Raw genomic sequence first — 27312 nt, 5'->3', positions numbered from 1 at the left:
GTGTGTGTGTGTGTAGCTGAAGTTAAGGAAATTCACATCTGCTCCACTTCTTGATTGAGTCAGATTGAATGTTTTCTTATTACGGTCAGAAAGTGACTTCCCTCCGAGTGTGTATCTTGACAGGTCATTGTGAAGCAGTACAAATGTTCTTCAGAGTGGCTTGGAGGACATTCACATCTTCTCCACTGCAAAATTCTGAATTTTAGAATTGGCCACCATTCAATTCATAAATTGGAATTTGAATTGAATTGGCTCCACCCCACAGGAAGTTGAATTGGAATTGGAATGATAGAAAGTGGAATTAAATTCATGGCAATTCAAAGCCACAGTCACACAACAGAAAGAGTGTGTTGAATAAAGAGTGCGTTGAATAAAGAGTGTGTTGAATAAAGAGTGTGTGGAATCTCACACACATTCAGTTTTGAGAAGGTTACTGTGCCATCCCTCAGTAGTTACAGTACAGTATGTAACAACGCTTGTTCAGAGTATACTGGAGAAAGAGTACAAGTGTTCTCTCACACTCACTTACACACTCATATCAGCATAGAGGAACTAAAACATTACCAAACCAAAGCTCCATCTAGCAAAAGATTATTTTTTTTTATATAATTCACAGTTTTTTTTATTTTAAAACATAGTGCAAAATGACAGATACATTGGGTATTTAAGCCAATACCATAATACACTGTAGCAAGTAGCACTACATTACATCTAGCATTAGACCATTTTGCAAAACTTTTAACACTTTTCCAGTGTTTCATGCACAATTCAGATTTTAGCTCTCAGGCATTGCAAAGTATGGCTTACTGACTTCACTTAGCTTTCAAAGAAGTTCCATTATGATAAAGGTGCAAGCGACTTGCAGAGTGATGATGAGATTTGTATTAGAGGCATGAAACCTGTTGCCAGTGGTCATGTTTTACAGCAGGTCATTTTTCAGAAATATTGGACCTCTGACTTTGGGATGGCCAATTCAATCCAATATAGAGTGTCTGCAGTAGGCTATATAGAGGAGTCCAAAATAACACAGTCATTTCAGCATGCCAGAGCTCTATACAGCACAAATAATATGTCACCATGTTGCATTGCTTTTACAAACACATCTTTAATGTCTTCAGCAAGAATTCAAATTCAAAGGCATAATTATGAGAATGTTGACGTAAAATTAGATGTTGACTTGACTGATACTGTAACTGTCCCAAAATTGCAGGTCATTAAAGTATATTCATTCTTTACGACTACTCCAGGATTCCTGTTCCATCTTGGCAGTATCTGGGAGAAAGCCAGAAGAGAAAATGAAGGTTGTTATCCCACCGCTGTGTGTGTTTCAATTTGGACAAACGTTGCTCTCAGGTCTTCCATTGCACTGTGATTTGAATATTATTCTTTGCTTTTAAATCACTTTGGAGTAAAGCATACGATAAATGGATGAATGCAAATATTATTCACACCTACTCACCATTTCACGTGAGGTAAAATAGTGGTAGAGGCAATGCCACACTGGTTGTTCTTATTCCTGGACATCTTGATGTAGCCTTCTTCTCCCCAGTTAACACCCCAGCTAACAAAGGAATACAACACTGTGAAGTACCCTCAAGCAGGAGGTATCTGGCCAAGGTTTCACTGAAAATGTATATATTTTATTGATTGGGCACTCTACTCTGCTGAAACATCCTCACATTAATGTTGAGTTATGTCAGGTGAGACACAGCCATGCAGAGATGAGTTAAACACATTTGTAGTTTCCCAGGTTTTTTGTTCAGAGAAAGTGTGTTGGCTGCTATCTAGTCTATAGTCTTTTAGACTTATGTACTCTGCGTCTCTTTAAGAATTACAGACTCTGAGACATTGAGAGTTAGATGAGACATTTCCTTGTGAAATTGAAAATAATACATAGATGAGTATACTAAGTATACAGAACACATAGATGAGTATACTAAGTATACAGAACACTTAGATGAGCCCACCTGTTCTTCACCAGCCAGTAGTCTTGGCCATCTGCAGTTCCATAACCCACCACCAGCATGGCATGATTTCCAGTGCTCTGGCAGGAGGGCTCATCGTAGACACCTACCAATCAATCAATACATCAATCAATCAATCAATCAATCAACTTAGATAGCTAACTATCTATGTAGTCAATCTATGTGTCAGTCAATTAGTTAGTTGTTCCAAGGTTTACTCCAGTATTTCATCATACAATATAAAATCTATTTTGAAAAGGATGCAAGTCTTGAAGTTGTGACTTGTGTCACTGTCTTGGTTATGCAACCCCACCTGACTGATAGGACTGAAAGGAGTCGTGTGCGGCATCAACAGTCACGGAGATGGGTCCTAACTGTGCCACTGCAGACTGGAGGCTTTCCTCATCTCCAGGGTCTCCACTATCATATCCTGTACAGATGGCACCAACGGTAGAGGCATTGAAACGGCAGTCTGAGACCTGAGGGACAAAGTAGGACTAAATGAAGAGTCTCTTTTAAATGCAAATTACTTTGAATGGGCTTCATGAATGAATGGGTTTAGACTCCAGGGGGTTTTAGTGCATCTTGCACCTGGCTGTGAGTGACATAATAAGCATGTTTGAGTTCAGATGTCTAGACGCAGTGAAGGTGCTGCAGGGTTTTATGTTCCAGTATTTAGGAGAAACATCGAGGGCAGTTCATAGTACCTTTGCCTCATAGGGATAAGAGTCCATCGAGGGCAGTTCATAGTACCTTTGCCTCATAGGGATATGAGTCCTCTGTGTTTAGTTGTCCTTCATCGAATATCATCAGGGATTGAAGCCCCCCTTCGGCCGTACCACCATCACAATCATCAATAATGCCGCAGTCAATCAGTTGCTGTTCACTCAAGGACACAAGGTTTCCATGAGCAATGCAGGCCTGGGATTCCAGAGCACCAGTCTAAACAAGGATAGACAAAACATAGTTGCTCACATTTATGTTATTGTTTTGGTAGATTTCACTGATCTCAAAATTTTTACATATACACACACACACACACACACAATTATTCTCTCCTGTTAACTTACTGCACTGAAGGCCCAGCTTGATTTACAACCCTTCTGATCTTTCACTGGAGTCACACAACTCACATCCCTCCAGTCCATTGAAGTGGGCCGCTTGGGGCCTTTATTGTGTCCAAATGTCATAGTCCCAGGCCTCATTGCAGAGTGTGCCGTTTTGGTCTTGTTGGAGTGAGTCAGGCTCATTAGGGCTTTCTGATGGTACTCTGCGTTATCCTGTCCAAGTGGAAGAAGAAATCATGCATTGTTGCAATACGTACAATTCAGACTCACCTGTAGTGGGTTCTCTACAGAAGTCATGTTGCTGTTGTGATAGACACCTGAGATGGTTTGTTAGTGTGATTAACAAGGACGCCCTTTCTGTCATGTCTCCCTCTAGTGGCTGTATATGCAGATAGACAACAGTGATAATATAGAATATGAGCTTGCATAAGAAGCTTGGAAGTAATCCTTTCAATAAGGTCAATCTTTTTAGACACAGTTCATCTGTCCTACCATGTCGGAGAAGTGGTTGATGCCCATGCGGTAGGTCTTGATGCCCTGATCAGCCAGGATGTTGTGGGTCAGAACCCTGCGGCGGGTGGAGAGCCAGATGTCTTTGCGCCGAGCCTCCTCCTCAGGGGTCCTGTAGGATTTACCTGAAGACCAAACAGACAGAAAGATGACAACTCTGCATTTGTTAGTGTGAGTTAAATTCCTCTGGGCAGTTTTAAGCTAAAATATACATTTATACTGTGCTAACGAATGATAATGCTAGTATTGTGGTATACATGAGTATGTGTATTATCATGTACACATGCATTTATGAATGTATATAATATAATTGTATAAATGCAAATACTATCTGACACAGTAGACAATAATCTTCCTCACCAAACTTGAGTTTCCATGCGTGGAACTCCAGGTCCTCCAGAGAGAGGCTGGCACAGCTCACCACCGCCAGAGAGGCAGCTGCCATGATCAACAGCTTCATGCTGGAAGAAAGAACAACAGCACAGGTTACATATTCAGGCAGAGTGTATGAACGCGTGAGTGAGAGAGAGACAAACATCTCAAGAGCATCTCAAACACTTTCACCTGAGTGCCTTGGAACCTGCAGTTTGACAGATGACTTAAAACACACACTCCTCTATCCTGAGCTGAGGAATACACTCTCTCACTCACCTCTACCCTGAGCTGAAGGATGGCACTCTCACACACTCTTTTAAGCTTTGAATCAGCTTCCTCCACCTGCCCACAGCTTCCTGCTCTGGTTCTCAATTCCTTTCAGATGACCACACCTCAGAGATGAGGTTCCACATCACTTGATATAACAATTGGCCTCATAAACTATGAAGGAGTATTATTTTTATTTAATGATTTAGTAGGAAGTGGCTGTTACGAAGAGGAAACATATGTTATCTTTGTGGCCATTGTTAACTGATGCGTGCAATTAAAGAGGAACTATCAGCTTGGGTAATTTCTTCGCTGTTTTCTCCTTTTATACTTGCCAATTTCTCTGCTGAGCCTCCCCTACAGCGTTAGCCTGTATATTTTGCAATCCTACTCTATCGATCAGTCTGGTTTTTCATGAGCATGATCGTGAGGCTGCGAAACTGCTAACATGGGCATTAGTAGGGTAACTTATGAGATACACCATTGGTTGAAACTGCTAACATGGGCATTAGTAGGGTAACTTATGAGATACGCCACTGCTAACATGGCCATTAGTAGGGTAACTTATGAGATACGCCACTGCTAACATGGGCATTAGTAGGGTAACTTATGAGATACACCACTGCTAACATGGGCATTAGTAGGGTAACTTATGAGATACACCATTGGTTGAAACTGCTAACATGGGCATTAGTAGGGTAACTTATGAGATACACCATTGCTAACATGGGCATTAGTAGGGTAACTTATGAGATACACCATTGCTAACATGGGCATTAGTAGGGTAACTTATGAGATACACCATTGCTAACATGGGCATTAGTAGGGTAACTTATGAGATACACCATTGGTTGTCATTCGGATGAGCGCTGAGCGCTGAGCGAACCAATTTTCGACCAAGGGAAGAAAGCAAAAAAAGCCTGTGGGTCATGGTGCAAAGGACCATAGGGTGAAATTATACCAAACCATTCCTTTAAAATAATAATAATAATAATAATAATAAATAAATAAATGGAGGATGTTGAAGGAAGCCTTTGGTGATTGTTCCTTGATATGTCAGGTCACACAAGTCTGAAATTGTATGAATAGTATTTTGGTGGTCTGATGTGCTTCATCTGAGACTCATTTGATTTCTCACTTTATTTTTTACATTTAATTAATTAATTTCCTTATAACTACTTGCTTCTGAAACATACTGGTGGGTGAAGTTTGCTCCTTGGTGTGTAGTAGCTGGAAGCAGTAACAGCAGTGAAACTGGTGACCGTTTGATGTTGTTCAAAGCCGCATTGTCTGTATGAGAGGATCTAGTGCTCACGTCCGTCCTGGAATGTCTACTGTATTTACGGTTAGCGTTCCTGTGTTGCTATGTGTAGAGCAGTGGTCTCTCGTTGTTTTCATAGCTGTATATGTTTGGCTGGGTATAAGTGCTTATCTTGCCCATTTGCCAAGTAATGGTTGATCATCAAAGTATGGATTGAAGTAAAAATGTAATGTAGTTACATGTATGTTCAGTCTTCAGGGCTCATTCGCCATATCTATGGCTATGGCTATGGCTATGGCTATGGCTATGGCTATGGTTATTTAGCAGACGCCTTTGTCCAAAGCGACATACAAATAAATAACAATACAAATTAAATTAACAGTGAACAATTACAAACTAGGGAGAATAGTAATATTATCAGTAAAACAATAATTTTAAGCACTAACCTAATGAGAAATAAAACAGTGAAATGAGAATAGCAATCAAATAAGTCACTCAGTTAATTATATATAATAATAATAATATCTGCTGTATGTGCACTATATTGCCAATTGAGTATTGGGTCACTTGCCTCGACTCGCATAGGAACTCAAGTGACATCCCATTCTTAATTAATTGGGTTTACAGTAATATGACGTTGGTCCACCCTTTGCAGCTGTAACAGCTTCAACTCTTCTAAGAAGATGGGTTCATGGATTCTTCCAGAAGCGCATTTGTGAGGTCACACACTGATGTTGGACGAGGAGACTCTCAGTCTCTGTTCTAATTCATCCCAAAGGGTTGAGGTCAGGACTTCCAAAATCTCTTGGTTAATGCTGAAACATTCGGAGTTCCTTTCACTGGAAGTAAGGGGCCAAACCCAGCTCAGGTTTAGCCCCTTTCTGTAACAACATGACTGTGCACCAGTGCACAAACCCTATGGATTGAGAATGGGATGTCACGTAAAACAGACAGCAAATCAAGACAGGTGACCCAATACTTTTGCCAATAATATAGTGTATCTCTGTATGACATAAACAATCACCATTTATTCACACAGACGCGTTTCGGCGCTCTGCCTTCCTCAGTGTGTATGAGGCAGAGCGCCGAAACGCGTCTGTGTGAATAAATGGTGATTGTTTATGCATAGTGCGGCCTATCTCTTGTTTCCATGATAGTCTATACTTTGGTCAGCACTCCTTTATGAACATCTCTGTATGACAGAAAAGTGGAAGGCAGTTGTTTTCACTCTTTCACAAACTAGGTAGTAGCAAGGAGTAATCTAACAATGTGACCCTTGGGGTTTTAGACACATGCTACGAATGAGAAAGCATTCCTTTTATGTGTCAGGGAAAAGACATAAGTTCTAGCCCCGTGGAGTCATGGCCATGCTGGGACCCATCAGTGGCTCTTCAGCACCCCCTAGAGGTGCTATCTCTCATGTTGTTTGTAAACACAAGCACGTGTCTCCGAGGCCTGTTAACCCTTCACCTGCCGCCCCTGCCATGTCTGCTGTGCCACTTCCACTTGGGTTCCTGTCTTTCAAGCTGTTGAAGAAATGAATCTTTAAAAAAAAGAAGTGTTACTTTCAATTGCGTAACCTATGCAAGTGAAGATTTGCTGACTCAAATCCTGTGCAAGAACTGCTATTTCTGCATTGTTTGCCTTCTAAGATTGATGTTCAAATTTACAATTCAAATCCAGGTTGACTGAGATCAGGTGGCTTCAGACCCCCGTGGCTATCACAAGAAGGACATCTGCCATCCTGTCATCTCCCCAGACTAGACCAGACCAGACCAGCCTCTGTCATCTCCCCAGACTAGACTAGACCAGCCTCTGCCATCTCCCCAGACTAGACCAGCCTCTGTCATCTCCCCAGACCAGCCTCTGCCATCTCCCCAGACTAGACCAGACCAGACCAGCCTCTGTCATCTCCCCAGACCAGCCTCTGCCATCTCCCCAGACTAGACCAGACCAGGCCAGCCTCTGCCATCCTACCATCTCCAGACCAGGCCAGCCTCTGCTATCTCCCCAGATCAGACCAGGCCAGCCTCTGCCTCTCCTACTTCCCCTTCAGCTGACACTGTACCTGGTCTACTCCATGCTGAATACCCCCAACCTTATGCCCGGTCCATGCTGAATACCCCCAACCTTATGCCCGGTCCATGCTGAATACCCCCAACCTTATGCCCGGTCCGTGCTGAATACCCCCAACCTTATGCCCCGTCCATATTGAATACCCCCAACTACTGTATCTGTCCGGTCCATGTTGAATACCCCTACACTGTGTCCGGTCCATATTGAATACCCTTACCTTATGCCCGGTCCATATTGAATACCCTTACCCTGTCCGGTCCATGTTGAATACCCCTACACTGCTATGAAAAGTGTCCTCCGTGGACACCAGCAACAAGCAGCAGGGGTCTTGGCCAACTCACTCTTTTCAGAATACATACTGTACGTCCCTCTCCATTGGGTGGTGCATCGGATACAGCTTGACCTCCATCCATTCCTCTCATCCTCCTATGGGCCTACGTGTGGATATGCAGCTTGACCTCCATCCATTACTCTCATCCTCCTATGGGCCTACGTCTGGATATGCAGCTCCACCTCCATCCATTACTCTCATCCTCCTGTGGGCCTACGTGTGGATATGCTTGCTAAAGCTGCTCCTCTGTCACTATCTGTAATTTATTTACACAATGTTTTGTGAGCTTTTAATACAATAACAGAGTGACAGTGTTTATTTGGAATTCAGAATCCTGGTTATGATCAGTACCGCTATCCTGTTTTTGTATTTGTGCATGAAAACTTCATTTCTCGAATTCAGAACCCTGGATGAGTAAATCTATTTATTACCGGTTTTGGGTAACCTGGTTTTGCTGGGTGGAGTACCCCAAAAGATACAGTACATTATGTTCATGCATCAAATGCTGAGTATGTAACAAACGTAAAAATGGCGTGACTGATGAAGTTTCTGTTAAATCAGTGCTTATCGAAAGAGGAAGCTACACAAAGGATGTGCACATGACAGTTGAGTTTGTGGCATTTGTGCATTATGTGAGGTTTCCAGAAGCCGTGTGGAATTCATATGTATATGTCCATTATATGTCCCATATCACAACATCAACAGAATTCATACGTATGCCCAATATCACAAAAACAACAGAAGTACTGGGCAGTGATAACAGTTTGTTTTCTGTATTAGGATTAAATGAACAATGGATTAGATATGAGCTCTAGTGTCGTCACATCTCTCTGTTGGAAAAAAAAACGAAAGTGAAACCAAAACCCTGAGTTAGTCACATCATGAGATGATAAACTTCCTTAAACCTCAACTCAACTTCCTGTATCTCCTATACATTCTCAGATCTATCCAAAGGTATGCTTGTAAAACTAGTCTTAGAGTACATGTGGTGGAGGTAGAGGCATCTCCTGTTAATCAGATGTCTTGTTTTGTGATTAATCAACAAGCTAACAAATTCCATAAATGTCCTCAATGATATAAACCAACTCGTCATCAGACGTGAGGGTAGAAACAATAAGAGGCAATGCCACACTGGTCGTCCAGATTTCTAGACATCTTGATGTAGCCATCTTCTCCCCAGGAAGTGCTCCAGCTAAAGAAACAAATTGAACATGTCAACAGGATTATCGATATATATAAAACAGTGATTAAATGGCCTGATTTGAATTAATTAAGTCTATTGTCCATCATGCTTCCATTTGAATGTAAATACGTAACTAAATATATAGAATATATGCTGAGTACACTAATGACGGTGCGCTTTGTCTCTATGTTAAGTTGATCAGCGTGGTTTCAGCCCACCTGTTCTTCACCAGCCAGTAGTCTCGACCTCCCTCAGTTCCATAACCCACCACCAGCACAGCGTGGTTGGTGTCACTGCTGCTGCAGGAAGGGTCATCAAAGACACCTGTGCAAAATAATGAATCGGTAAATTAACAAAATTATTATGTTTCTCTCATCAATTCGGTTCAGCCTAGCTCTGCTACAGGAAGGTTCATCATAGACAGCTGCGCACATCAGTTCATTAGGCAAGGCAGCCCACTCACTCGGCTGCCATTTTGCAATGCACTTTGGGCAGTTATCAGGCAGCTATGTTCCTATTCAAATGAATGGGGAGGTATTAGCAGCTATGTTCCTATGCAAGTGAATGGGGAGTTATCAGCAGCTATGTTCCTATGCAAGTGAATGGGGAGTTAGCAGCAGTTATGTTCCTATGCAAGTGAATGGGGAGATATCAGCAGCTATGTTCCTATGCAAGTGAATGGGGAGTTAGCAGCAGCTATGTTCCTATGCAAGTGAATGGGGAGTTAGCAGCAGCTATGTTCCTATGCAAGTGAATGGGGAGTTAGCAGCAGCTACGTTCCTATGCAAGTGAATGGGCAGTTATCAGGCAGCTATGTTCCTATGCAAGTGAATGGGGAGATATCAGCAGCTATGTTCCTATGCAAGTGAATGGGGAGTTAGCAGCAGCTATGTTCCTATGCAAGTGAATGGGGAGGCATAAAGCCTGTACACACCGAGTCCAATTTCTCTCATGCAAAATTCTGCATCAAGCATCAACAACCTCACAGTAAAATCGCAAACTCTTGAGTCTACAATGTAAATGTACAGGACCCACCAGACTCGTAGTATCGGAAGTCGCTCTCTGCATCGATGGCCACAGACACAGGGCCCTGATTGGCCACAGCCTCCTGCAGAGCGGACTCCTGTCCCGACGGCTTCACCTCCGTGTATCCTTTACAGGACACGCTGACCGCCGAGCGCTTGAAGTGACACGTGTCATCCTGAGAGGCATGTGACCTTTTATTAGCAAACGCTGCAGTCTACACAGTCAAGTGTCCTCCTACGAGGCATGTGACCTTTTATTAGCAAACGCTCGTCTACACAGTCAAGTGTCCTCCTACGAGGCATGTGACCTTTTATTAGCAAATGCTCCAGTCTACACAGTCAAGTGTCCTCCTACGAGGCATGTGACCTTTTATTAGCAAACGCTCCAGTCTACACAGTCAAGTGTCATCCTGAGAGGCATTTGACCTTTTATTAGCAAACGCTCCAGTCTACACAGTCAAGTGTCATCCTGAGAGGCATTTGACCTTTTATTAGCAAACGCTCCAGTCTACACAGTCAAGTGTCATCCTACGAGGCATGTGACCTTTTATTAGCAAACGCTCCAGTCTACACAGTCAAGTGTCATCCTACGAGGCATGTGACCTTTTATTAGCAAACGCTCCAGTCTACACAGTCAAGTGTCATCCTGAGAGGCATTTGACCTTTTATTAGCAAACGCTCCAGTCTACACAGTCAAGTGTCCTCCTACGAGGCATTCATATTGGCCTTTAGCAAACGCTCCAGTCTACACAGTCAAGTGTCCTCCTACGAGGCATTCATATTGGCCTTTAGCAAACGCTCCAGTCTACACAGTCAAGTGTCCTCCTACGAGGCATTCATATTGGCCTTTAGCAAACGCTCCAGTCTACACAGTCAAGTGTCCTCCTACGAGGCATTCATATTGGCCTTTAGCAAACGCTCCAGTCTACACAGTCTAAAACTAGCTACTGTGACAAAATACATACAATGTTGTGCTTTACTTAGACTGGGTTGGATTTTAGACTAATATCTGCAGCTGCCCAAAATATCACAACTATATAAACAATAAGATGTTTCAAAATAAAGTGTGTATTTTCGCTTATAGTACCTTTGCCTCGTAAGGGTACGAGTCCTCAGTGTCTACTCCTCCAGTCTTGATGACGTACTCATAGGCCTTGTCTAAATAGCCTCCATTGCAGCCCTCATTCCCAAAGGACCGAGAGCAGTCCACCAGCTGCTGTTCACTCAGAGAGGGGAGGCGTCCATGATATATGCAGGTGTGAGACTCCAGCGCACCTGTCTGGATAAGAACACACAAAAAACACATCACTCTTCAAATACTTCAAGCGCTTATCCTCATTACACAGACCCTGTTCAGTGGAACAGCCATGTGCTAGCAACATCATCACCATGGAGTAGATAGCCAGGAAAATATAGTGAAATGTACTACATTTACCACTCACTTTTTGTCTAAAGTGACTTACAGTACATATGTCAACTTACAAGGGACCACACTGTCCCCAGAGCAAGCCAGGGCTCAGTGCCTTGCTCAAGGGCACAACGGTGGAAGCTGGGAATTGAACCCACAACTTTCAGGCTACTACATGCTAGCCCAGCTCGTTAATTACTACACTATCGCCCCAAGAGAGCAGACGCCACTTTGATCTGAAACAACACAGACTCTCAGCAGTGGGTTCAAACCCGGGCCGGACCCAGCTCGTCCACCATGGACACCTACAGTACACATTCTGATGGAGAAGGAAACCTGTGCTGTAAACCACTTTGGATAAAAATCATCCGATGCATGAATGAATTAGGACTTCACACACATGACATTTGTGACACCTGTTTGTATGTCCGGAAACTTACGGTACTGAAGGCCCAGCAGGATCCACACTGCTGAGTCTGGTCTTTGACAGGAGTCACACAGCCCTTTTTCCTCCAGTCTACAGATTTAGGAAGCATAGCGCCCCCTTTCTGTTTGGAGGGTGTTATACCAAGCTGAGCCATGGTTTTGGTCTCATTGGAAAGGATTTTGCTTCTAAGGAGGAGAGTGTTTCGGTATTCATCATTGTCCTGTTAAAGAGAAGGAAAGTTTACAGAGCAGAAGTATGGACTGTCCCAGATCAAATGTATTGTAAAGGGGAGTTTCATAGCAGGCACTCTAAGCATTTAACTTCTACAATTGATAAGCAAAACCTACCATGTCGGAGAAGTGGTTCATGCCCATGCGGTAGGTCTTGATGCCCTGGTCAGCCAGGATGTTGTGGGTCAGAACCCTGCGGCGGGTGGAGAGCCAGATATTTTTACGATGGGCCTCCTCCTCAGGGGTCCGGTACATCTTGCCTGTCAGGGGGACACTAAGAGTGAAGCGTACTGTGCGATGATAACGATGAATGAATCACATTGTCCACTTTTCTTGAAACTGCCGATGCTTGTGGTCAACATTTCCTTTTTCTTCAGGAAGAAAGATCGCCTTTCGTGGCCATCAGTAAGAGCAAGCAGTGTTTATGAACTAATAAGGTGGTTAAACTGATTACATTTAAGTAATTTGTTGTCTCCACTGATGTCATTATATAAAATAGAAGAGTGATTCACTAGAGTCCCCTCACCAAACTTGAGCCTCCATGCGTGGAACTCCAGGTCCTCCAGAGAGAGGCTGGCACAGCTCACCACTGCCAGAGAGGCAGCTGCCATGATCAACAGTTTCATACTGCCTACAGAAAAGAGAATCACTGGTTAATTATCGTGTGTGTGTGTGTGTGTTGTGTATGTTTGTATCTGATTTGTGTGTGTGTGAGTGTGTGATGTCTGTATGTGATTTGTGTGTGTGTGTGTGTGTGTGTGTGTGTACAGTAGGACACTGTGTTTGTGAAATTTGAAGCGTTTTACCTGTGAAGAATGAAGTCCTCGGTAGACGATGATGAGTCAGATGAATTGATCAACGAGACACCTCACCTCATTCGCTGACTGGAGATACTGAACTCAAAGAGGATCTTTAAACTTCTCTTCAGCTTTAAAAGAGCTGTGTCCACGTGGCCACAGCTTTCACTTCTGTGTGGAAGATCCAGGCTGGGCCTGAGAGGAGCGTGATAACTGTGACCGCTTGTGCTGCTGTGCACATGTGCTGTGTACAGGTGCTGTACATGTTGTGTTTTGGGACACGGTTTAGGGAGTGGCGATATCATCATTATGAATCATTAACTGGTATGTAAAAGATGAATGTACAGTGTGTTGAAGTATATTGTAAAAAGCACACATGTCGTGGATTGTGCTAAACTGCATCTATCATAGCAGGAAGAGGAAACTAGGAAAATGTTCCAAAACACATGATATATTGTGGTTGCAGTCTTGGCCGTGCATGTGGTGGGGAACACATGCAAATCACACCCCCTGATCTCTCTAGGGCATATACTGTATTAGTTATAACATAAAAGTTCACTATGTTCGGTCAACACAACCAAATTAAATTCCTTGTATGAGCCAACATAATACATTTGGCCAATAGAGCACAACAGCACAAAACAATCAGTGAATGTCTAGAGCTGTGGATCCCAAACCTTTTCTTCATAGGGCCAGTTCACTATTCCTGGCTATTAGAGGGCCAGAGACTCAGAGTACTGTACATCAGTTACCGTAAATAGTGCTGTGAGCAACAGCAGTCTAACATAGTTGAATATTAATACACATTTAATCTTGCAATCTAATAGTCTTACCATTGTATGAAGTAAGTTTTATATTGCCATCATCAATATAGCATATAATAGAACATGGAAATAGCTCAAATGAAATGATATTAGACTTCACCATTCCCAAAAGTATATTTTATTCAACATTTGTGAACTCTTTGCATATATAGCTCAAGTTGTGAACAAGCCTACATCCTATAAATAATTTAAATTAAAGTGGCAAAACAACCAGCAGTTGACAAATAAGGTATTACAAGTGTACTGTTAGCCCAAAGGATGCAGCATGCGTCAAAACAACACAGCCATTCTTGTCTGTTACATTGCTCCACAACTATGAGTTTCAGCGAGATAAGACCTCTATTACACTAAAGAGCAGAAGTGGGGCTTTCCAACAAGACTAGGCACTCATCTGTACAAATCAGACATTTTAATCAAATAATCTGGTTTTTACACATTACTGCACGGTATCCAATTCAGCAAACAAACAGCATGTTGCAACTGTGCATGCTGTGAGCTTAAAGGAACACTTCACCATTTTTTCATAATACGTTATTCCCTTAAAGGTGGGGTAGGAGATCTTTGGAGCATGCTCTCTGGAGCATTGTTTAACATGTTGCTTGAAATACTCTTCACAACCCCATTGCAACCAATTAATTCAAAGTTTTGACACAAAAATGAAAAGTTTTAGTGTCCTCTAGAACGATGATTGGATTCTGATGCATCTATCAAACTGCAATCTGCTCCTCCCTCCCGCATGAACAAGCATTGCCAGTCCTGTACTCTGGAGGCGTGGCTTCGGGGGAAGTCTGAAGAAAGGGGTTGGGACTTTTGACCTGTGTATTTTCAAAATGCAGCTTTGCTGGAATCGTTTTCCAGGATCTTCTACCCTACCTTTAACTAAGACGAGTTGATACATACCTCTCATGTTTCAATGCGTGCACTCACTGGCTCTGGCGTGCGGCGCTACTTTGATAGCACTTAGCTAGCTCAGTTCATTCATTTGGATCCAAACAGAGATTGGTCGTGTGACTACTTACACGAGTACCGTAATTTCCCGACTATTAGCCGCGGCTTATACATTGATTTTGCAAAATGTCTCCAGCTATGAGGTTAATACACGGGGAGAGTTAATATGGTATCAATATGGTTTTCTTTCTTTTAACTTGCATAAAACACTGTCCTGCGGCTTATACACAATGCGGCTTATATGCAGGAAATTACTGTAGTCACACGACCAAGTATGGTTAGACAAAATAAAACATGGTGCATTTCTTAGCAGGTAAGAGGGATAACTATATTGTGTGGCGCAGTAATATCCTCACTCCAAAGTGAAACGTAAAGTGCAAGAGTGACGATATTACTGCTCCGAGTCAAAGTGCTCCCAATTGTTATTCTGCCACACAACATAGTTATCCCTCTTACCTACTAAGAAATGCACCTCATTTTATTTTGTCTCACCATACTTGGTCGAGTGACTACTTGTGTTACTGTATTTTAATAGGGAAAACATGGAGATGTTTGGTCGTTCTAAATTCATCTCTGTTTGGATCCTAATGAATGAACTGGGCTAGCTAAGGGCTATCAAAGTAACGCTGCACGCCAGAGTCTGTGAATGCACACATTGAAACTTGAGAAGTACAGTATGTACTGTATCAACTCGTCTTAGTTAAGGGAATAACATTGTTCAATATGAAAATACGGTGAATTCCTTTAAAGCTATCTTCAGATGTTCCGATTGGTCTCTGTGAGACAAAACAGGATATAAAATATTATATTAGTTTTCTCACAAATTGTTCTCTTTTAACCTCAAATCTCACCTCCTAAATAGCGTGGACTACTGTAAGGCGGGATCACACTAGCCAGCGGCAAACGGCAGGTTTCCTATTGTTCTCTATGGTTCGGCAGCAGATCGGTGACAACGCTGGCGTAACGCTGGCGTTGAGCAAACTGGGAGTTGAACTTGGTTCAACTTTGAAGCACAACGCTCGGCTCATCACAGTCACATTTAGAATGTTTAGGTATTTTAACCAATCAGATTCGTCCAAGGACGTAGCAACAAAGATTGCACTTAGGAACGAGATAGAATGTTTAGATTTATTATTATGGTCTGAGCGTTGTGTTACGCTTGACACTGCCGCTGGCTAATGTGATCCCCGCCTAACTACTGTCATCTCACTTCCTCAATAATGGCTATGTCCAGAAGTCAAGCGTGCACGCTGGGCAGTGTGCATTTTCCGGAAGTTACGTCAGAATGGACTGTCCGAAAGTCAAGCGCTCTCACTAGTTGGGTACTTCGTTTGGCATGATTTCCAAGCGTGCATCGATGCATCTTTTTTGCCCTCAGGTATCCCATAATCCATTGCGCAGCGCAGGTCAAGCTCCACACGTCATGCAAATCGTCAACACACCCCCCTCCCCGAGTCAGGTGACGCCAACTAGTTAGTGCTGTCCAAATGTAGGTAGGGACGCATACTGGGGAGCAAGCTAACTAATACGCTACTGGGAAGAAGGTACTACCCAGCGTGCACGCTTGACTTCTGGACAAAGCCAATGACTACTGTTATTACTGTCGTTAAAAAGGAAGTGATGTAAATAATTTTTGTCACCAACCCACCATCCAATGAAAGTAAAAGAGGCTGCAATGCCACAACTTACCATCCAATTATAGGAAAAGAGGCATAAGAGGCGATGCCACACTGGTTGCCCTGATTCCTGGACATCTTGATGTAGCCACCCTCTCCCCAGGACGTGCCCCAGCTAGAGAGACATATGAGGGGCAGTGATTGTGGTAGAGGCTGTATTCAGTAGTGTATGCAATACAGCACTATAAGATAGCTGTGTTCAGTAGTGTATGCAATACAGCACTATAAGATAGCTGTGTTCAGTAGTGTATGCAATACAGCACTATAAGATAGCTGTGTTCAGTAGTGTATGCAATACAGCACTATAAGATAGACCTGCCGTGTTCAGTAGTTTATCAAGTTCAAGTTTACTTTATTTATCCTTTTGAAAAGGAAATGTATGCAATACAACACTATAAGATAGCTGTTTTCAGTAGTGTATGCAATACAGCACTATAAGATAGCTGTGTTCAGTAGTTCATGCAATACAGCACTATAAGGTACTGTAGCTGTGTTCAGTAGTGTATGCAATACAGCACTATAAGATAGCTGTGTTCAGTAGTTCATGCAATACAGCACTATAAGATGGCTGTTTTCAGTAGCGTATGCAATACAGCACTATAAGATAGCTGTGTTCAGTAGTGTATGCAATACAGCACTATAAGATAGCTGTGTTCAGTAGTTTATGCAATACAGTATGTAGTCAATATAATGTTAAGAGATAGTCTGTGGATAATCTGAGTCTGTAGTCTGTGGGAATATACTGTAAATTTATATATATACAGTATATCCTGATTTTATTTGAGCTTCAATGATCAGTGGGACTTTAGCCCACCTGTTCTTCACCAGCCAGTAGTCTCGACCCCCCTCAGTTCCATAACCCACCACCAGCACAGCGTGGTTGATTTGACTGCTGCTGCAGTAAGAGTCGTAGAAGACACCTGTGTGAAATAATGAATCAATAAATTAACAAAATCAAAATGTTTCTCTCATCATCCAATTCCCCCACCGTTCTACTCTGGGCCTCATAATAGCCACTTGCATTAGATCTATCAATCAATCAACCAATCCACCAATCAACCAATGTGTCAAGCTATCGATCTATAGCTAGCTAGCTAGATACTGCTAGACAGCCGTAAGCACAGTAGGTGTAAGAGGCAACACACCAGAGTGATAGTTGTGGAAGTTTTTAGCATCCACAGCCACAGACACGGGTCCCTGGTTGGCCACGTAGTACTGCAGTGCAGATTCATCACCCTGGGGCGTTACATCAGCATATCCACTGCAGGTCACAGCAACACCAGCTGCAGTAAAGCGGCAGTTTCTGTCCTGATAGATAATGAAATAAGGACAAATGCTAGAACATACAGCACCTCTGTCTTACATTTGCCCATTCCACATCAACCTTGTCCACATTAGAATACAACTGCATTTCTTGAGTTCATTTCCATGATTGTAGTCAGAGGACATTTTAGGACTCAAGGCCATGTTCATATCAGCTTCTTATATTATGTAGCTAAAAAGATACAATATTCATCACAGCATGTTATAGATGAACCCACTGATGGCTTGCTATGTAGGTTTTACACATATACTGTACCTGTAGCTCTGTATACTGTAGATGCTGCTGAACTAGCATTGTACTGATAATTATATCAAAACGCTACTTTGAAAAGACAGGGAAATGTATATCCATTTTTCCCTCCAAGAGTCTGTTCAGTATGGCACTTTGAATCAGTGTGTATCTTTCCACATGCAGTCTACAGAAGAAGTTGATGTGAATATCTTACAGTACCTTTCCCTCATAGGGGTAACTGGCCTCAGTGTCGATCCCTCCGTTATCAATGACGTATTGAAATGCGGAGTTCATCCAGCCTCCATTGCATCCATGGTTCCCATAGGGCCTAGAGCAGTCCACCAGCTGCTGTTCGCTCAGAGAGGGCAGGCGTCCATGTTTAATGCAGTAGTGGGACTCCAGTGCACCTGTCTGAATTGCATGACAATATGACAAGTTAAGATTATATCTATAAACATGCATGCACATGCACACAGATTCACACTTACACACACACATTGATTCGTTTCGGTAACTAACCACACTGAAGGCCCAACAGGATCCACACGCCCCCTGGTTTTTGACATCCGTCTCACAGCCGTTTTCCCTCCAGTCCACAGAGGCAGACAGCTTCACAGCGCCCCCTTTAGGTGTGGGGGGCTTTGCGGCTCGGTGGGGCAGGGCTCTGGTCTTATTGGAAGGGATCATGCTCCTGAGGAGGACCTTCTCCTTGAATTCCTCACTGTCCTGGAAAACAAAAGGAATTCTATCTTGAAAACTAAAGCCTTGACATCGATCACGCACAGTGAATACGAATAGTCTTGTCTTGATGTGAGGACCAAGCCATCCTACCATGTCGGAGAAGTGGTTGATGCCCATGCGGTAGGTCTTGATGCCCTGGTCAGCCAGGATGTTGTGGGTCAGAACCCTGCGGCGGGTGGAGAGCCAGATGTCTTTGCGCCGGGCCTCCTCCTCAGGGGTCCTGTAGGATTTACCTGAAGACCAAACAGAACACACATGGAGAGAGAGAGAGAGAGATTTTTTAGAGATTTGCTGAAAAAGCATGAGATCCAACTTGGGTTGTTCACCCACTCATAGGGAACATTAGCTGGGTTTAGACCTTTACAAGTTAGTTTTACCCTACTGTTGATGTGTTGTTGCATGAAAACGTGTTGTTGTTGAAAACAAGTTCTGTTGTTTGTAGCAGTTTTTTGTTTAGTCAATTGAATGTGTTGAGATATTGATTACAGGAACATACAAGAAGATATGTCTTAGTCCCCTCACCAAACTTGAGTTTCCATGCGTGGAACTCCAGGTCCTCCAGAGAGAGGCTGGCACAGCTCACCACTGCCAGAGAGGCAGCTGCGATGATCAACAGCTTCATCCTGCAACACACATAACAACACAAATCTGATAAATTACAAAACAGTTCAAATCTTGAAGATACTGCATGTTTGTGAATCAGAGATAGAGAGATGGAGGTAGAACGAGAGAGAGGTTGAATGTTATCACCCGTTTACCCAAAACTTCCTGATCATACGATCACAAGTGTCCAAGACGAACGTTTCTGTCTTTAAGTGGAGGATTTGGACACTCTTTTATCCTCACTGCGCTCCTACATCAGCAGTATCTGTGTGACAACAGCTTCCTGCTCTGGTTCTTAATTACGCTGACACATATACTGTATGAAATGACCACAGTACAGTAATTTCCTGAAATGTCACGTGTAGGTCTTGCTCCATATTAACACCACTGTGAACTGTACACAAAGGCCTTATTAGGTCAGTACAGTTCTGCAGTTATCTGGTCATTCTCTGGGGGTAAATGCACAACCCAGGTAGGTTTTTAGGATCTGATCATTATCAAATGTGTCATTATCATTATGGACTGTTGTACTGTACATTACTGTTATGATGGCTGTGCTCACCTTAGTGATAAGAAACCAGGATAACTAAGGAGGAGGACATCTGCCAATGGTACAAATAAGTCTGTAGTTTACTAGTGGGCCTTTCTTTAACCTTCAACTCAAATAAGTCTGTAGTTTACTAGTGGGCCTTTCTTTAACCTTCAACTCAAATAAGTCTGTAGTTTACTAGTGGGCCTTTCTTTAACCTTCAACTCAAATAAGTCTGTAGTTTACTAGTGGGCCTTTCTTTAACCTTCAACTCAAATAAGTCTGTAGTTTACTAGTGGGCCTTTCTTTAACCTTCAACTCAAATAAGTCTGTAGTTTACTAGTGGGCCTTTCTTTAACCTTCAACTCAAATAAGTCTGTAGTTTACTAGTGGGCCTTTCTTTAACCTTCAACTCAAATAAGTCTGTAGTTTACTAGTGGGTCTTTCTTTAACCTTCAACTCAAATTCACTCATTCTGAATGTCTTATTCCTGTTCATATATGATTGCAATATTATAACAGGCTTTCTCAACAAACACAGAAATACAAATATTATAGACAGGTGCCAAACAAATAACAGTTGTAATTACACCTTTATTTACATAACATATTGCCGTTTAAATGGTATATATATAAATTTCAGAATGAATGTGAAATCCACTACAACCTTTACAGGTGAACTTAACAGACCTTCTCTACATTTTTAATGTGCTTTAGCACTGAAACATTACATTTTGCCCGAAAGCCAGATATCCCTAACTGTTTGTTGGTAGTGTATATCCTGATTAATCTGCTGTTTAAGTGAATGGTTCAAACTAAACCTTTATTTTCTGTTGTCTTTGAAGGTTCCTCTCATTGACACATTTAACTGTACACCTGATGAACACCTTTCCTGCTTCTTTTCAGACAGTGCAGTGGTCAGAAACTCCAGGGCCGACGTTATAAAATAGCCAACGTCAGGGTTATAATCCCATCTCTGGTGAGCAAAATCAACAAGCTTGGCTTTAGTGTGGGGTTTATTGTGGACAGTGACACCGCACACACTGTGCACAAGAGTTCAACTTAAACTTAAACTTCTATACCTGCTTCCTCTTTTCTATATCCCCTTCTCCCGCTTCACACACACACACACACACACAGATGCACACGCACGCACGCACGCACGCACGCACGCACACACACACACACACATACAGACGCGGAGTTCTTTTAAAGGAGCCGCAGCACCATTTTACAGCACCTGCACCGCCGATAATATTTCACCGCAAAACAGACGTGCGCTTTCATGAGCAGTTTTTGTACATACAGCACCGGGAAATACCAATTACTGTAAGGTGCCTTTTACACTTCTCCTCCCATCTTTCTTTTTTTTTTTTTTTTTAGTAAGTTTATTTCTTACAGGGACCATGTACAGATCATATTAATCACTTAAAAGCGAAAAGATACACTGTACCAGATTTAGCTATAAGCTATTTTCCATCTGCAGTCCCAACATGAAACTCCCACTTTCCCCTGACCCTCCTCGGAATGCCTATACATGACACAGGAAAGCACAATTTGCTATATTCAGCTCCTGCGACAGGCAGTAGTTTTACCCTATAGTGTGGCCTGTTTGTACATACCTCAACATGTTTTTACATGCACGTTGCCAAAGAAATACATCTGAAGTGGGCGCAAAAGTGTTACTACGTCTGGCTCTCGTTGTGTGCAAAAGTTATGTGAAAAAACTTAAGTAAACAATGTCTTTGATAAGTAATTTAATTTAACAAATCAAATAAATTCATTTCAACAGAATTTAGCAATTGAAAGTTTAAGTTGCACTTTAGCATCAAACACTATCAGCCTTCAGCAGTCACCTTTAGTGTCTCCTGTAAAAAAAAAAGCAATAAAAGTCACATCCGTGTTACTGTAAGCTGTCTTTGTTCTGCTTTTTCAGTGGTCAGCTTTACAGTACAGTATGTCAACTTAAAACTATATTAAATATTTTTTACCTTTCAACACACTGAAAAATGACACCAAAGAGATACCATGGGGTAAAAGAGGGCATTTCATACGACAGTGGTCCTCAAACGTTTTACAATGAGTACCACCTCAGAGAACACTTGGCTCTCCATATGGCTACCATTATGACCAGCATTAAAATACGGTTGCAGAGGTCAATTTACATGTATGTTACATTCTAATACTGTTTTGGATTGTTTTTTGTTTGTTTGTTTGTTTTCTCAAGAGAGATTAAAATTTTCATCATACATATATTTATATAATTTGAAGTGATTATTTTATCTTCATGAAAAAAAACCCCATCTGGGAGACTCTCAGAGTACCACAACAGATAGTCCAAATACCACCAGCGGTACCCGTAGCACAGTTTGAGAACCACTGTCACATGATCAGACTTACCAGCGCACCATCAGACCAGAGGGAACGATGCCTGAGAGGCGATGCCACACTGGTTGTTCTTATTCCTGGACATCTTGATGTAGCCTTCATCTCCCCAGTTAACACCCCAGCTTCAGACAGAAATGATATAGCCTTCATCTCCCCAGTTAACACCCCAGCTTCAGACAGAAATGATATAGCCTTCATCTCCCCAGTTAACACCCCAGCTTCAGACAGAAATGAAAGACCATAAATGTGGTTGTCACGATGGCTTATGTTGTTTAAAAGTTAATGTTTAAAAGATTACACTTCCTTACTCTAGGCTTTTTGGACATCTCGGTCAACACATGTTGATCAATACAGTGGACATCCTACATACAGCCATTACCTGTTTTTGACCAGCCAGTAGTCTTGGCCCCCTTCACTACCGTATCCCACCACCAGCACAGCATGGTTTGCACTAGAGCTGGAACACTGAGACTCACCATAGACACCTTAATCAATCAGTCAATTAGTCAATCAATCAATCAATCAATCAATCAATCAATCAATCAATCAATCAATCAACACATTTATTAATAGATTGCCCAGCAAAATCTTAACTAAGTAGATTTACAAAAGTTACACATATGGTCATTGTTACAGTAGTAGTGATTTCAAAGAGAAAGTCATTCACCCAGTAGTTGAGCAGCAAGACCCACCTGAGGTGTAGGACTGAAAGGAGGCCTGGGTGGCATCAATGACTGCAGACACTGGTCCCATGTACCCCACAGCAGCCTGAAGCATGTCTTCGTCTCCAGGGATTAGGACCCTAATTCCAATACAATAGGCACCAATATTGGGATTGGATTGGCAGGTTGATTCCTAAGAGACAGTTTAAAAAATCAGTGTTCTTGGTCAACAGAACTGGTAGCAACTGGTAAAAGCCATTGCTGTTACCACTATACTGCAACCAACGACAGATTTTGGATTACTTGTTTTTAGTCAATTCAGAATTTCACAATGATACTTTTGAATCATGTTTGACGTACCTTCGCTTCGTAAGGATAAGAATCTTCAGTGTCTATCCCGTTGTTAGAGACAACATATTGAAATGCATACACCACTGAGCCTCCATTGCAGCCGTCATTCCCAAAGGACCGAGAGCAGTCCACCAGCTGCTGTTCACTCAGAGAGGGCAGGTGTCCCTTATATATGCAGGTGTGGGACTCCAGCGCACCTGTCTACTCAAGAATATGCAAAACATGGAAGATGCAAAGCTTTATTAATTGTTTAATTGATTGAACAACAACAGAATGACGAATATACTCAGAAGATGAGGTCGAAGTGATAAAGCATAGTGCATTAGGCAGCCGTGGTGTGCTGGCTTGTAATCGGAGGGTTGCAGGTTCGATCCCCGACCAGTCCACCACGGCTGAAGTTCCCTTGAGAAAGGCACCTAACCCCTCACTGCTCCCCGAGCGCCGCTGGTTGGGCAGGCAGCTCACTGCTCTGGGTTGTGTGGTTCACCTCACTGTGTGTTCACTGTGTGCTGTGTGTTCACTAATTCGGTTAAATTGGGTTAAATGCAGAGAACTGAATTTTCCTCACGGGATCAATAAAGTATATATTCTATTCTTTTCTTTCTATAAAATGAGAATGACATTAATCTCTGTTTCTCAAGGTCAGGTGCTCTTGGAGTGCATCCATAATAGGACGTTCAACCCAGCAGTGGTGTAAACACAGATATTCATGAACATGAACGTAACATACTGCACTGAACGCCCAACTGGAGTGACAGTCGTTTTGGACTTTCACGTCAGTCACACATCCCATTTGCCTCCAGTCTTGGTATTTGGGTACTTTAGCGCCCACCTCCGTGTGTCTGAAGTACATTTCACTCTGTTCATGTGAAGTCTTGGTGGCATTTGGGGGAACCAGGTTATTCATAAGAGTATGACGGTACTCTTTATCATCCTAGAATACAAAAATGTTGAGAGTTAATACAGAGATTTAAATGGTTTAATGAAAACGATTTATCCCTTTCACCTTGAAAGCTCCTACCAAGTCAGAGAACTGGTTGATGCCCATGCGGTAGGTCTTGATGCCCTGGTCAGCCAGGATGTTGTGGGTCAGAACCCTGCGGCGGGTGGAGAGCCAGATGTCTTTGCGCCGGGCCTCCTCCTCAGCGGTCCGGTAGGATTTACCTGACGACCAAACAGGGACAATAGTGTGTTCCTCAGTCTGAGATGTGTAAGCTTACACAAGTGTAAGCTACTCAAGTGTAACTTACACAAGTATGAAGAACCATTCAACATTATTTCTATTTGTATCGTTTCATGCTCTATGCTAACTGTATGGATGCCTCATGACTGTTCCCTCACCAAACTTGAGTTTCCATGCGTGGAACTCTAGATCCTCCAGAGAGAGGCTGGCACAGCTCACCACCGCCAGAGAGGCAGCTGCAATTATCAACAGCTTCATCCTGGAAAATGCACAGAACAATGACAAAATATTAACTCACAGACGACTACAATGTCTTGCACAACAGATGTTTGTGTATCTGAGAGTAAGAGAGAGAGAGAGAGAGAGAGAGAGAGAGAGAGAGAGTTTAGACATCTTCACCCGTTGGAGAGTCCTTGTTGCTCCTATTGACGGTGAGACAGCTTCACACTCCTGTTGCTTCTGCCGCTTCTGCGCCGTGGTGAAGGACATGGAGGCTCTTTTAACTCCGCTGCGCTCCTACCGCCGTGGTCAAGGACGTGGAGGCTCTTTTAACTCCGCTGCGCTCCGTAATCAGCAGTATCCATTTGACTTCATGTTCCTGCTCTGGTTCTTAGTTATGCTGAGGAATGGACCACATCACCACATAGAACCATAAATCATGTTCCTGCTCTGGTTCTTATATGCTGAGGAATGGACCACATCACCACACTAGAACCATAAATGTCCTTTCAGATTTAGCTTTCACTTCATACTCAACCCTAGTCATTGATTAAAAACTTTAATTGGCTGATAATGACTATGCGTTAATTCACAATTAAAGAATTCATAATTAATGTATTATTAATTAATGACTAATACAACACAAACAGATTGGCAATGTAATGTAATGCATTTTCACGTGTCCACTTGGGTATAGATAGTGATTAAATTGGGCCGGGGCTCAGTCCCGGGACATAGAGCAAGTTTGCTTGTTTGTGTCCGGATGTGCCTACTATTATGTCACATAATATTTGATGAAAGTGATGAAATATTTTATATATTTTATATCTGACAATAAACTAGATGCACCTGTACCGCATAGCGGTACACAATACGACCGCCGCTCAGTTCTGCACATTCTCTCCACAAAAATAAATTACGCTTGTCAACTTTCCTGTATCTCAGTATCATCAGGGGAAGCGAGGTGGAGCTGGTTGCCAACCACAGGTACCTTGGTGTGCAGCTGGACTGCAAGCTGGACTGGAAGAGCCATATGGAGGTGGTGTACCGTAAGGGACAAAGCAGACTCTACTTCCTAAGGAGGCTAAGATCCAACACCTGCTCTGCAAGGTCTACAGTACCATACAGTAGTGGCCAGTGCCCTGTTCTTCGCTGTGGCCTGTTGGGGAGAGGGAGCCCGCACAGCAGACAGGAACAGAGTGGATAAGCTCATTAGGAAGGCTAGCTCAGTGGTAGGGGCTGAACAGGAGACGGTCCAGCAGGTGGCAGGGACCAGAACACTGAACAGACTATAGGCTCAATACTGGCCAACCCTGCTCACCCACTCCACTCTCTGAAGGTGGTAACAGCAGCACCTTCAGTCAAAGACTGATTGTACCAGTGTGCAAGTCTGAGCGATATAGGAAATCTTTCATCCCAGCTGCCATAAGACTCTATAATGCACAAAAATAACTCTATTTAGTCATGTACAGTTTTTAAGTATACTTAACTTATTAGTTTATTATTAACTTATTAGGTCTGGATATATGTGAATAAATGTGTGGTGTTATGTCTGTTTTGAAGCTGCTGTGACACTGAAATTTCATGTTAAAGGATTAATAAAAGGATCTATCAATCTATCTATCTATCTCCGATTTGTGCAATATGGGGAGAATTCTCCCGTTTGCGCGTAAATCATGTGTAAGCTTTTTTTTTACGTGTTTCTGTTGCGCACCAAGTTTCATGTGCCCCGCTTTTACGGTGTCCCGGGAATAATTGACCAAAAGTTCAGGAGGTAGATAACAAGAAAAAAGAAAAAGAAGAAAAAAAAAAAAACTTTGACAATCACTATATGACCGCTACGCTAGCTCTGCTAGCGCTGGTCATAATTAAAGATTATTGAAATGGCATCTTTTGTCTCGGCGGAACTGAGATGAGAACTATGGGAACATGACCATAGTCATGATCTTGTCTTCAATTGTGTCACGGGTCTGCAAGGCTCCTCCTTGTGGCTTGCTTGACTCGTCTTTATTGCGTCTCCCCTACAGGTGAGCCTAGCACAGGTGTGGCTTGCTTGTCTCGTGTTTATTGCGTCTCCCCTACATGTGAGCCTAGCACAGGTGTGGCGAGGAGTGGCGCACGTGTGAGGTGACTACTTCCTGGATGGCCTTTAAGATCGTCGTAGACCTGGGTGTGGCTTATAGGCTGTCGCTTCTCCTCCTCTCCCGCACCTTTTTGGCGTTTACTTCTGTTATGCACGACACCTCATTTCTCATACGCCGTACATTTTAATTTCCCAACCTAACATTTATACTGACTTTACTTAACCTACATTGTTAATTCTTTATCTTAACTACAGTAGATGCATGTATTTCGTTGGCAAATTCTGCGTTGTCTTCCCTCTCTTGTTATATAGCCTAGTAGGCAGGATGTAACAGTTGACAAATGCGCACACCGCTTGTACATGCATTCCACACGCAAGTGCATCCAACAGCATCCTTATTTGTGCAGTATATAGTATCCACCCTAACTGATCACCATCTAATTACTTTTGAAATGACACTACATTATTTAGTACCTAACTCCACTTACTACTATAGTCGCAGCCTATCTGAAAAAACGACTGCAGACTTTCTAGAACAAATTCCACTAACCCTTTCCACATCTGTGACTCAGGATATATTAGAGGGCCCTTCTCCTAAAACAGAAGGTCCTTCCCTTAACTCAACAGAGG

At 42.6% G+C, this 27312-nt stretch overlaps 3 protein-coding genes across 3 annotated transcripts in view; all 3 read right to left on the bottom strand.

Moving 5' to 3' along the window:
* The window catches only part of LOC134067129 (uncharacterized), a 29874-nt gene extending 16814 nt beyond the window's left edge, over window positions 1-13060 (bottom strand). The window contains exons 1-17 of the mRNA XM_062522205.1: window positions 12931-13060; window positions 12651-12755; window positions 12242-12384; window positions 11908-12114; window positions 11147-11338; window positions 10070-10235; window positions 9253-9358; window positions 8950-9043; window positions 4106-4140; window positions 3902-4002; window positions 3524-3666; window positions 3035-3244; window positions 2718-2906; window positions 2278-2443; window positions 1968-2070; window positions 1460-1561; window positions 959-1002 (exon numbers count right to left, since the gene is read on the bottom strand). Of these exons, the coding sequence (XP_062378189.1) occupies window positions 959-1002; window positions 1460-1561; window positions 1968-2070; window positions 2278-2443; window positions 2718-2906; window positions 3035-3244; window positions 3524-3666; window positions 3902-4002; window positions 4106-4140; window positions 8950-9043; window positions 9253-9358; window positions 10070-10235; window positions 11147-11338; window positions 11908-12114; window positions 12242-12384; window positions 12651-12750 (2101 nt within the window). The 5' untranslated portion in view covers window positions 12751-12755; window positions 12931-13060. The remainder of the gene's footprint in view (window positions 1-958; window positions 1003-1459; window positions 1562-1967; window positions 2071-2277; window positions 2444-2717; window positions 2907-3034; window positions 3245-3523; window positions 3667-3901; window positions 4003-4105; window positions 4141-8949; window positions 9044-9252; window positions 9359-10069; window positions 10236-11146; window positions 11339-11907; window positions 12115-12241; window positions 12385-12650; window positions 12756-12930) is intronic.
* Window positions 13061-15327: 2267 nt separating this feature from the next.
* On the bottom strand, window positions 15328-19507 carry LOC134067257 (procathepsin L-like). Its single transcript, XM_062522418.1, has 9 exons — window positions 19424-19507; window positions 19188-19288; window positions 18756-18898; window positions 18444-18650; window positions 18144-18335; window positions 17515-17677; window positions 17184-17289; window positions 16383-16484; window positions 15328-15469 (listed from the first exon to the last, which is right to left on the bottom strand). Coding segments are annotated over exons 2-9 (1014 nt in total). The 5' UTR covers window position 19288; window positions 19424-19507; the 3' UTR covers window positions 15328-15468.
* Window positions 19508-21551: 2044 nt separating this feature from the next.
* Window positions 21552-24638, bottom strand: LOC134067128 (procathepsin L-like). The gene is made up of 8 exons (XM_062522204.1): window positions 24539-24638; window positions 24219-24361; window positions 23928-24131; window positions 23207-23398; window positions 22877-23039; window positions 22564-22669; window positions 22197-22306; window positions 21552-21664 (listed from the first exon to the last, which is right to left on the bottom strand). The coding sequence occupies exons 1-7, from the start codon at window positions 24636-24638 to the stop codon at window positions 22207-22209; spliced, it is 1008 nt and encodes a 335-aa protein (XP_062378188.1). The 3' UTR covers window positions 21552-21664; window positions 22197-22206.
* Between the last annotated feature and the right edge of the window lie 2674 nt (window positions 24639-27312).

The sequence above is a fragment of the Sardina pilchardus genome, chromosome 20, assembly GCF_963854185.1.
Source record: "Sardina pilchardus chromosome 20, fSarPil1.1, whole genome shotgun sequence".
Classification (NCBI taxonomy): Eukaryota; Metazoa; Chordata; class Actinopteri; order Clupeiformes; family Clupeidae; genus Sardina; species Sardina pilchardus.
This window is presented reverse-complemented; position numbering and strand designations above follow the sequence as displayed.